Here is an 11,676-nt window from a genome sequence, read left to right as displayed (position 1 = left end):
AAAAAAAACTACTTTATTCAACAATTCGTCTCCTCCGCGTCACCCCAGCGCCATTTTGGAGAGTATCCGCTGAACGCAAACAGCGTATGCTATTCTGTGTCAGCTGCGCCACGCGGATACGTTTTCTACATTGTTTGTGCTTTGATTTGAACGAAAACAACGTATCCGTGTGGTGCGGCTGACACAGAACAACATACGCTGTTTTAGGGCTGTTCGATTCCGAAATTTTTGGAATCCTATTCCTGGTTCTGGAATAGATGGGATTTGATTCCAAGAGTCGATTCCTCACTGTTGTTTTCGATTCTTTTTCGAATCCTGTTTTTTTAGACCGGAGGAACCTAATTTCGCCATTACTGCAGGATAAAGGTCGTAGAAAGTAGCCTTCTCATAATATGAAGCTTTATTTGTAAAAATTGCGATACATTTCTGTAGCTCTGATTGATTTTAAATTGTAATTTTGTCTGCATTGCCCATGATAGTCATAGCCCACAGCTCAGCAGTGGACATGCGTTTATTGCATGAAAGGAACAAGAGGTGGCGTGAAGTGTCTAAAATAAATGTGCATAGCTCAGCTGAATGATGTTTACTTAACTGTATGCTTTGCACAATATTAACAAACTGTACATTGAAACAAAATAACCCGAACATTAACAATAACACTGATATAAGAGCTCGTGGTTTATCTGTCAGTCAGATGCGCTCTCGGCCACTGATCAGTGCTCTCTGCGTTTTTTTCTTTCTCAGAATTATCACTGGCTGATAGAAAGGTTAAAAAATAGCATTTCATTTAAGATGGAAATAAAGACCATCGATCACTTCGTGCAATGCTCAAAATGTGGACAACATAAACCATTCTACCGTAAATTAACCTCTGAATCGTTTTTTTTGAACTGGTTAATTAAAACGATCTATCCGAAATAACCTTTCCGTGAAAACGAATCACTACTTCTAATCACTATTAGCGAGCAAGAGGCGAATTAATGCAAGTAGGAATAACTGATTCTCAAACGGAAGACTGCATCCTTAAAGGGGTCATATGATGCGATTTAAATTTTTCCTTTCTCTTTGGAGTGTTACAAGCTCTTGGTGCATAAAGAAGATCTGTAAAGTTGCAAAGACTAAAGTCTCAAATCCAAAGAGATATTCTTTATAAAAGTTAAGAGTCAACCACGCCTACCTAAAACGGCTCGTTCTAACACGCCCCCACATGTCTACATCACTATCTGGGAAGATTTGCATAACACCGTCCAAATGTTCACGCAAAGAAAGAAGGCGTAACTTTGATTCTCGCTGTAGTATTGTTGTTGCCGCTGCCATGTCGTGAAGACGCTGTGTTTCGTTGTGAAAGCGAAACTACTTTGTTTGGTCTTCCAAAAGAGGATATCTGCTTCGTCATGCCTGGAGCTGATCCGTGCTGGTCGCTGAGGGAATACATCAACTTCGCGCTGTGGATCACCGGATCGGCTTTCACCGTGGACGAAACGGAGTCCAGCCCGGGGTCGTCACATGTGGTTGCTGCAAGCCCGCCGGACGCTCCTTCGTCGAATCCGCCGGCCACGCCGTTCTCAAGCCCGCCCGCCTTCGCTCACTCAAGCCGGCCTCCGGCCCTCCGGCCCTTGATGGGATCGATTCCAACCTTAGGAATCGACTCTCGATTCCCATCGCCTCGGAATCTATTCTTTTTGGAATCGATTCCCAGCCCTACGCTGTTTGCGTTCAGTGGATACTCTCCAAAATGGCACTAGGGTGATGCGGAGGAGACGAATTGTTGAATAAAGTCGTTGTTATTTTTTTTTCTTTTGTGCACAAAAAGTATTCTCGTAGCTTCGTAATATTACGGTTGAATCCCTGATGTCACATGGATTATTTCACCAATCTCCTTGCTATGTTTCTGGACGTTGATCGTGGTAGTACCCTTGCTGTCTATGGGAGGGTCAGAGAGCTGTCAGAATGCATCAAAAATATCTTAATTTGTGTTCCGAAGATGAACGGAGGTCTTACGGGTTTGGAACGACATGAGGGTGAGTAATTAATGACTAGAATTTTCATTTTTTGGGTGAACTATCCCTTTAATGATGGATTTGTTTCTTACAAACTTACAGTTTTTCACTCCACAAGTTGTTTAATTGACTAATGTGTGTATTACTTGTGGATCATTGTGATGTTTTTATCAGCTGTTTGGACTCTTATTCTGACGGCACCCATTCACTGCAGAGGATCGATTTGTGAGCAAGTGATGCAATACTAAATTTCTCCAAATCTGTTCGGATGAAGCACTCATCTACGCCTTGGATGGAATGAAGGTGAGTAAAATTTCACAAAATTTCCATTTTTGGGTGAACTATTCCTATAGGGTCAACTGACTTCATACACTCATGACTAAAAATCATATTAACACCAGTCACTTAAAACTTATTGCAAAAATCAAAGTGAAAAGTGACATTATCATTTTCTTTTCAGTTGAAAATGTGTTGATATATTTTTTAAAACACATTTTTGGTGATCATCACTAAAAAAAAACCCAAATATTTTCTTATCTTTACTGCAGTAATACACGATAATTGCACTGAACTGACACTGACTCTGTGTTTAAAAATTAACATGCACAGAGGTATATGTGTCAAAATGGATACCTTTCCTTGTCAAGTTACAGAGCCACTGGAAAAATCTGCCTGCCAAGACACTGAGGTCTGGGTTTTGCTGGATCCGGTTGTGAGATGATCTCTATATGAACGACAGCATCTCCTTTCACTCATTACTTGCTGTGACATCATCATCAGAATCAGGGTTGAGCCAATAGGAAGGTGAGATCCTGTAACCTCTGACATTCGACTTCTCGCCCTGTTTTCCATCACGCTGTATGTTCCATCACACTGTGTAATTTGACACAGAAATGTCAGTGTAAGATACCAGCCTAATAGTTAAGAGAGTGTGTGAACTCCACAGGTCATGACTTTTTACATCACAAACACAATCACTTGCAAACTACTTTAAATACCCCAGACAATGCATCTCTCACAGTCAATTCTCACATAAATGACAGTTATATCTTGGTGATAAAAGTTTCATTTTTTTTATTATTTAAAAAGTATAAATTCTATTATGGTCTGGTTAGCTTGAAATTATAACTAATAACCATTATGGTGATAATTATACATAGTATTTGACTATTTATGTTCAACAGTACAGTCATGTAGATTAATGACTGAGAAGATAAGACAAGACAAAATATCATGATAAGACGGCATGTATTGGATTTGGGTTGTTTAATGGCTTGGCAGCTGTGATTAAGGTCAGTTAACTCGATTCATATCCTTTTTTAAGTACTTATTCACAATATGTCATTCTCCATGTAAATCCAGTTTTTACATGATAAATAATAACAGGGAACAATTATGCAGACAGTAACCAGTCAAACTAATATAACACTAAAAAAAATCCACAAAAATCGGGCACAATGCACTATATTAATAAGAATGTTTCTGTATTTATTTTTTACAGGTGTTTTACATGTGTTTTGAACTTTACACTTCATTGCATTGTGTTTTAGTGTTGCTAGAAATGTCCGTAAAATTACCGGATAATGTCCTGGCAGAAAAAGTTTTTTGTTTGTTTGTTTTGTTTTGTTTTGTTTTGTTTTTTTGCAGAATTCCAGATTTCATTAACATAATTTTAACTGTATTCAAGAGACGGAAGAGATTTTTGTTCATCAAGGCAAATTTGTAAAGCAACCTATTTAATCACAACGTTGTGATTATATAACCCCCCCTAAACTGTTAAACATTAAATTCATCAAAAGTTAATTTTATAGATGTTAGATTTCTGAATAAAATTGTTTATAAACTAAGTCCTGTTTGTCCACTTTCAGTGAAGCATTGCTTTTGGGTCGGTGTTGTGACTAATATAAAATTGTAAGGAGAAATACCTTTAGAATTTAAATAAAAATAAAAGTACAAATTTTCTATTTATAATATTGAAAAACTAAAGTATACAGTATTCTATAAAAATAATCTTTTACTTGATCTATGGCCCTTAAAATTTTTGTTAATAGTTTTGTTAATAGAAACACATTTATAGTAGGCTATATTTTAATATTGTACTAAGTAGTTTACACCCCTGGTAACATGATCAACATACTATATTAACGATTTCCATTTAATTTTTTAATTAAAAATGCATGGTTGATAATAAATCATTCTTGAATTTGAGAGATTATATGTGAAAAGGTGACCATTTACTTTCAAAGAGACTGATGGACATGACTTGTTGCAGAGGACATTCAACATTTCACAATCTCATATGATCCCTGCATCTATTCATATTTTAACTGGGGTATCTTCATATCTACTATCTGAATTATGGCAAATGTACAATAGTAAGCTACACTAAACTAGCTGCATCTTAAAACTATCGTGAAGAGCCAGAGGTGTCTCTCTCTCTCTCTCTCTCTCTCTCTCTCGCACTCACACACAGTCGTGCTCTTGTGACTCGGGTGAGTGCGCATGAAATTACAGTCGCTATCTGAGGTAACAGTTGCAGCGCTTCAGTCTGGGAGAATCTGGCTTGAGTCTAGCACGCACATCCACTGGAAAGAGCAGCAGCCACGGGCTTTACGCGGAGAGCCAGCACTTCGGAAGGCTACAGGTATGGGCACTTTACACACCAGCCGTACAAATACCGTGCACAATGCGCGCTTGAGCTTGAACCCAAACTGCCTGAGGCACACTGAAAGGATTAATCAGCATTTAGTGCAGGATGTGTCAGATATTTTCATGCTTTTGAGAAAGATGCATTGCATTGTTCGACTGATTAAGTAAGTTCGAATAGGTTTATCACATATAAATTAGCCTGCAAGTTTCTGGCACTAAGGCAAGATTTTAGAGAACGAAACGGAAATTCAGGATTACTCAGCTTTTTGATGCCCGTAACTCATGTCACCGCTATGCTTTGACAAATTATGTGCTCTAATTAAAACAACAGTCAAGTGTAGGATAGCCTACTATTCCTATTTCGGTTACCATTACCATTATTATGCATTCAGATTTAAATTCTTATTATAGTATTACCATCATTTTTATATTAAAGGAATAGTTCTGTCATTTACTCACCCTCATGCCTTTCTAAACTCATTCTTCCTCCCGTGCTACGTACATTATTTCTGAAATGTAACCTGGCACTGAGTAGGCTACAAGTTACAGGAGTATCCCTGAAATTAGTAACATAATCTTTTTACCTGAAACTTTCTAGGTAGGCTAATCTTATCTAATTATTTGTTGGAAAAAGTGATATAACAACAACGAATAGTTCCGGTCTGCATACTATTGGATTGGTCAATACCTGTGCAGGATATCACTGCGCAGCACCGATAGTGGATCGTTATTTTGTTGCAACCTTCTGTTACGCGAGGGACTATATTCTGGCGGAGGAATTTGATTCATAGAAAAGGTAATAGAAATAAAAATAATAAAATACATTTTAACGGTGTTATTAATATTTTTAATATAAAAAACACTCTGGCCTTGCTATAGCCTAATTTGTGCACAACAACACTCTTTCAGGAAACTAGTTAAGATAGTAAATTAGCAGTAGGCTATTTATGTAACCCAGATTATATTGCTCTTAAAACACAAAAAGAATATAAATCTTAGCCTCACCGTTCACTTTCATTGTATGGAAAAAGGTGCAATGAAAGTGAAAGGTGACTGAGGGTCTCCTTTGGTGTTCCACAGAAGAAATAATAACTTGAGGGTCAGTACATTTTGTCAGAAGTTACATTTGTAGGTGAAAAAGTAAACTTGAAACCTTGTAAAACTAATTTTATAGCTACATTGTGCAATTCTAATGGGCAGATAAGCAGATTTATAATGTCTTTTTAACGTTTGATCATTTGTATTGGCAGTTTTCTAGCAATGGCTTTTCAGCGCTTTATTCATTGATCTATTTTTGCAATTTTGCATGTGATGGTGTGTTTTTCTTCCATAAAATGACTTGTTTTGCAATCAAGCTCTGGCTTTTGCTGTTGTATTGTTCCCAACAGTCAATTATTATAAAGATAGCATATTTTGAAGTGTGTTTTGCACGTGGTTTGTGATGGTAACATTTAGTTACGAGAGTTTTGCTAGTGCTCCATGCTGACTGTAGCTCCAGTATCGGTCATTTGCCTAGATTTGTGTAAGATTTTCCATGTCACCAGGAAGGGGGTGAGGTCTGTCGTTGCACCCAGTCATATTAAATTATTCAGATACCATCTCTATTTTTCACTGAAACACAGAGCCATGCACAGTGAGACACGTTTAAATGGTAGAAAATTAGAAAATAGCATTTGTAACTAACCACCATGCTCTCCACCAGGAGTTTACTGAGCATGGGTTTCTTTAAAACAACAGATACTCAAAAGTGCAATGGCCAACAATAACACCTGCACTGTTTTTCAGGGTTGCCCGTCTGAAATTATTTTGATGAGCATATGAAGTCTTTGTGTGGCCGCCTACAAAGCCAATCTTCCACAGCGCTTTGTCTCACTATAAATGGCACCAAGCACACGCACAGCCCTTTGATCCCTCACTCAAGCCCCTTTTGTCTTTCTTTTGTCACTTTCACCAATGAAAAAGCCTGTATGCTAACAAGGGTCTGGGGAGTGAGCTGCGTTTGTGCTGGTCACCATCAACATAATAGCGAGCATGAATAATCAGTCCATTTTTAACCAACATTAAAGGCAGAGAACATAAAGCTTAGTTTCTTTATCTGTCTGCCATCCAGCATCTGTGTGCTGCTAATTAATCTGAATGGCGCTTTTAGTAAAAAAAAGTTCATTTATTTATTTATTTGGGGATGATTTTTCATGGTCTGTCTTTGAACTGCTGTGATCTTTGATAGCACTGTGTAAGATTGTAGCTTGTGGGTCTATTTTATCAGGCGTATAGGTGTCATTCTTTGGTCCAAACGGTTTATTTCTTCATCGTATCATATTCACCGTCCTTTAATCCTTTTCTTTTATAGTACTGCTTATTTCTACTTTCTTTCATCTGCTCACCCCCTGTTTTTCCGCTGTATCCCTCGTCCTTTGATTCAGTTGAGCCACCCAGTTCCCAAATGGAATCAAGGGTAAACTACAATGATAATGACAGTATAATATCCTCTCTACCAAGACCTTTGTTTTCACAGATAAAACAAAAATATCTTTAAAGTGGCTGATCTGTAAGGACTCTCTCATTTCATGTCACCTGTCTGGCTTTAGAGCTTTGCTGTTTCTCATTACATCAAAGCATAAGAAGCATCATTGTGGTCTCTTCACAGCCTTATCTCAGATCAGCTAACACTGGATACTGGTTTTATCCATGCAAATGATCAGGTGATAGTATGCGTGTCATCAGATTTTTAAAAAAGCAGGTTTGTTGTGTGAATGTGCAATGTAGTGAACGAGCAGCATTGTATGCATGCATGCATGCATGTCTTTTTGCAGTATTTAATAATAATGCTACAAATACCAAAATACGATTCTTTATCAAACAAATACCATGTGTGCTAATACACGTTTTCACGGTAAAGGGCCGTGTTAGTCACCAAGCCTTCGTCATTCACACAGGACGGTGTGCATATGTGGCATGCGGAGGGCTGAGGAATCAGCCTTCAGGACCACCAGCTGCTCCACATCGCATGATTAGACAGATCATGCGGCAGATAGATTATGCAAGCCAACCGTACTCATGTGAGCTTCATGTAAATGTATCCAGTCTGTCCTGTTTATTATTTAAGCAGTATCACACGAGTGAGAGCGTTGGCGTAATACTGCTCAATAAAGTTAATACTCAGTATCTTACGTGACAACAATGTACTAAAAGCATTTTTCAGTTGAGTTTTTGAAAAGTTTAGTGTACAGTCAACAATGTTGTCAAAACGATCCCCGTTCACATGGATCTGCGAAAACTACTTAAAGTGCTGTATTATGCATACCAGGCAGTTGGTGAAAAAATACTATGCACCTGTTCACAAACCAATAGACTGAACACGAATATGCTTGTGCATGACATCATCGTTTTCACACATTTGCGTTTTTGTAGTTTAAACAGATGATAACGGTATCGTTTTCAATCACTGGCACTTTAAAACTCATTTTCAAAAGTTTGCATTTTTAGGCCCCTAAAATGCTGTTGCCATGTAAACATCCCCTTAGACGCAATATTGACAGTTACTTTAGCCATTTTTGCTTCGCCAGGTCATTTATTTATTTATTTATTTTTACAAACAAAGCTTCTTTGAGCAAGACACAGTGATTTTTTGCTCCTGAATAAAAGTGTTTATGAACAAATTGTTTGAGTGAATAATTCACTGACTCATTCATAAAGACAGCTAGTTGTTTCATTCCTGAATGAATCAGTGTTTCTGAAGAAATAATTTGAGTGAATGATAAATGGCTTACTCATAAATACGGTGACTTGTCGCCATCTACTGGCATATTGATGTAACCTGCAAAAAAAGTCAATGAAAAATCCCCACTACAGTCTGTCCATAAACTGTCATTGTTAAAAAAAAAACTAAACTAAACTAAAACTATTAAATAAAGCTTAATTAAATAGTTTAAAATAACTTATATGAAGGTAAAATAATGCCTAAAAGATTTGCATACGCAGGGTAAGAGTTGTGGAAGTGAACATTAGACTGTAAGCGTAAATTAAATTTGCATGCGCAAGAGAAGCTTTGTAAAGGTGTAAATCGCGGTTCAAGCATAAGAAAAAATTATTTGCAGCATTTTACTGTTACTCATAAGCAGTGTTGGGGGTAACTCATTACAAGTAATGCGAGTTACGTAATCAGATTAATTTTTTCAAGTAACTAGTAAAGTAACGCATTACTTTTTTAATTTACAAGAACATATCTGAGTTACTTTTTCAAAAAAGTAATGCCAGTTACTTTGTTTCCCATTTATTGACTGACAACTCTCCTGTCCCCATATTGGGAGAAATACAAATGTATCTAATCCCATTTTATTAACCAATATCTTTGCTGCTGACCTTTGATGATCCAGTTCAACCATACTAATAAGCAAAAATGACTTTAGAGAAACTAACAATTGTGCTTTATTTTTTTTATTGCTGAAGAGTGTTTCTTCTCCTGCGTTCTACTATACAGACGTGATTTTACTTTTGCTTCAGCCTGAGGTTTATTCATTACACTTTTTGGTGTGAAAGGGCTTTTACATTTGCTATAAATAGAACTTCTTATATTAAAAACAATCAAGCCCTGCTTATATTTAAAAAGTAACGTGAAAGTAACGCAAAAGTAATATAACGCATTACTTTCCATAAAAAGTAACTAAGTAACGTAATTAGTTACTTTTTTAAGGGAGTAATGCAATATTGTAATGCATTACTTTTAAAAGTAACTTTCCCCAACACTGCTCATAAGTGTAATTCATCTATTCACTTTTGGCACGTTGTTTTCGCTAAAATACGGTCAAAAGTACTGCAAGCCTGTGAACAGTGATTTGCAAGCGAAAACAACAGTTGACTGGATTGACTGCATAGAACCAATCTGTATGTTTAAAAAAACAAACTGTTGCAAATATCTAAATGACTTGTTGTGCATGTGGGGCAAAAAGTTCCCGAAATAAACCGATATGTACAGCTCCGTCTCTCTTTTCTCTGCGCTTACAATTTTGGCACGATTCTCCAAGCGTGAGGGGGAGGGCGGGTCCACCACCTTCTTGTAGCCAATGAAATGATGCTCTCGCTGACTCTCTATTTACTCTTATCCAATTGGTTCAATAAACACATCACATGCCAAAACATTAATCTTCATTTAGTTCAGGATTGTTCTTGCTGCCAGAATGGTACTTTTAACATACACATACATTAAAAATAAATAAAAAATTTTTTTAAACAACTTTATAAACTTAATTAAAACATGACACTTTATAAGTTGTGTTTTCAAGGCTTTATAAGTTGTAATTTCGAGGCTATATATGATATATTAGTTTATTGTAATATTGTAATTTTGATGATACTTAAAGATGGCCTAGCATCTGCACTAGTTTAATACATGTATAATTTCACCTGTCTACTGATCAGGGACGATTCCATTTTTTTTAAACTAAAATTTGGTTAAATAATAATTGAACCAACAGTAATATATATTTTTTTACTTTAACATGTTGTAATTTAAGGGGATTTTACTAAATATTACTAAAATATTTATTATCTCTTACTTATTCACCATTTATCATCTGTAATACCATTGTGTAACCACTAGATGGCTGTTTAGCTCTATAAATAAACATATAAACATGGCTGTGCGTTCCCTAGTGGCTGGGAACGTTGGATTCCCACATAATTAGTTACTTTAATTTGGATATATATTTAGACATCATTAAAGACATATTTTTATCAAAGTTGATTTTTTTTATTTTTTTTTATGTTGATTTGAAGTGTAAGTTTTTGCGTTAGTCAAATCTGGACACAAAGAAAGCATTTTGTTGCTCATACTTGCTTCATATAATAGCTTGATCAGTCACATGAAAGTAATCAGAATCAATCAGGTCTGAAAAACTGACAAATTCAGATTTATGTAGCTTTATTGGTATAGTAAGAAGTATTTACAAAGTATAGCACTCTGATACTATAGCGCTGAGCATTGTCACATAACATCATTTTGACTGTAATGTTTAACATCAGCTCAATGGTGTATGCAGATTATATTATATATGAAATTTCAATGTAAAGCCAAACCAATCCAATAATGTTAACACCAACTCACAATTCAGTATGAACACATGGGAGTCTAGCCTAATGTTACACAACTTATAAAGTATCATGTTTTAATTAAGTTGTTATATATTTATTTATTTTTAATGTATGTGTACATTAAAAGTACCATTCTGGCATCGAGAACGATCCTGAACTAAATGAAGATTAATGTTTTGGCGTGTGGTGTGTTTATTGAACCAATTGGATAAGAGTAAATGGAGAGTCAGGGAGAGCCTCATTTGATTGGCTACAAGAAGGTGGTGGACCCGCCCTCCCCCTCACGTTAGCAAAACTCAGTGCCAAAAGTGTAAGCACGGAAAAATGGAAGTCAGAAGAATGCAGATCATATTTATTTTGCGTTCGCATGTATTGTAAGTCACAATACATGAATTACACTTACGAATAACAGTCAAATGATGCAAATAATGTTTTCTTATGCTTGAAACGCGATTTACACCTTTACAAAGCTTCTCTTGCGCATGCCAATTTAATTTACGCTTACTTATGTACACTTCCACAACTCTTACCCTGCGTTTGCAAATCTTTTAGGCATTATTTTAACTTCATACTTCAAATCACCGTCGAGCTAGGTGGGTGTGGTTTCAGCAACCAGCTCCCGCCTCCTTGCCCATTTTTGATTATCCGGGAGTGACGACGGTGACGCGCTGCCAAGATGGAGACGGCCGGCTCCGCCTACTTTAGGCTTCAAAAACGCTCTTCGGAAACCTACGGGTGACGTCACGGACACTATGCCCATGTTTTTATACAGTCTATTGTGACGACCCCGGGCTGGACTCCGCTTCGTCCACAGTGAAAGCCGATCCAGCGATCCACAGCGTGAAGTTGATGTATTTCCTCAGCGACCAGCACGGATCAGCTCTAGGCATGACGAAGCGGATTTCGTCCTCTTTTGGAAGGCCAAACAAAGTAGTTT

At 36.9% G+C, this 11,676-nt stretch overlaps 1 protein-coding gene across 1 annotated transcript in view; it reads left to right on the top strand.

The window, feature by feature from the left end:
- Nucleotides 1-4,480: 4,480 nt before the first annotated feature.
- Nucleotides 4,481-11,676, top strand: part of LOC107723542 (protein LBH-like) — a 16,025-nt gene continuing 8,829 nt past the window's right edge. The window contains exon 1 of the mRNA XM_016532229.1: nt 4,481-4,644. Within this exon, the coding sequence (XP_016387715.1) occupies nt 4,503-4,644 (142 nt within the window). The 5' untranslated portion in view covers nt 4,481-4,502. The remainder of the gene's footprint in view (nt 4,645-11,676) is intronic.

Source organism: Sinocyclocheilus rhinocerous, unplaced genomic scaffold (assembly GCF_001515625.1).
Source record: "Sinocyclocheilus rhinocerous isolate Xijiao unplaced genomic scaffold, SAMN03320098_v1.1 scaffold1725, whole genome shotgun sequence".
Lineage (NCBI taxonomy): Eukaryota > Metazoa > Chordata > Actinopteri > Cypriniformes > Cyprinidae > Sinocyclocheilus > Sinocyclocheilus rhinocerous.
This window is presented reverse-complemented; position numbering and strand designations above follow the sequence as displayed.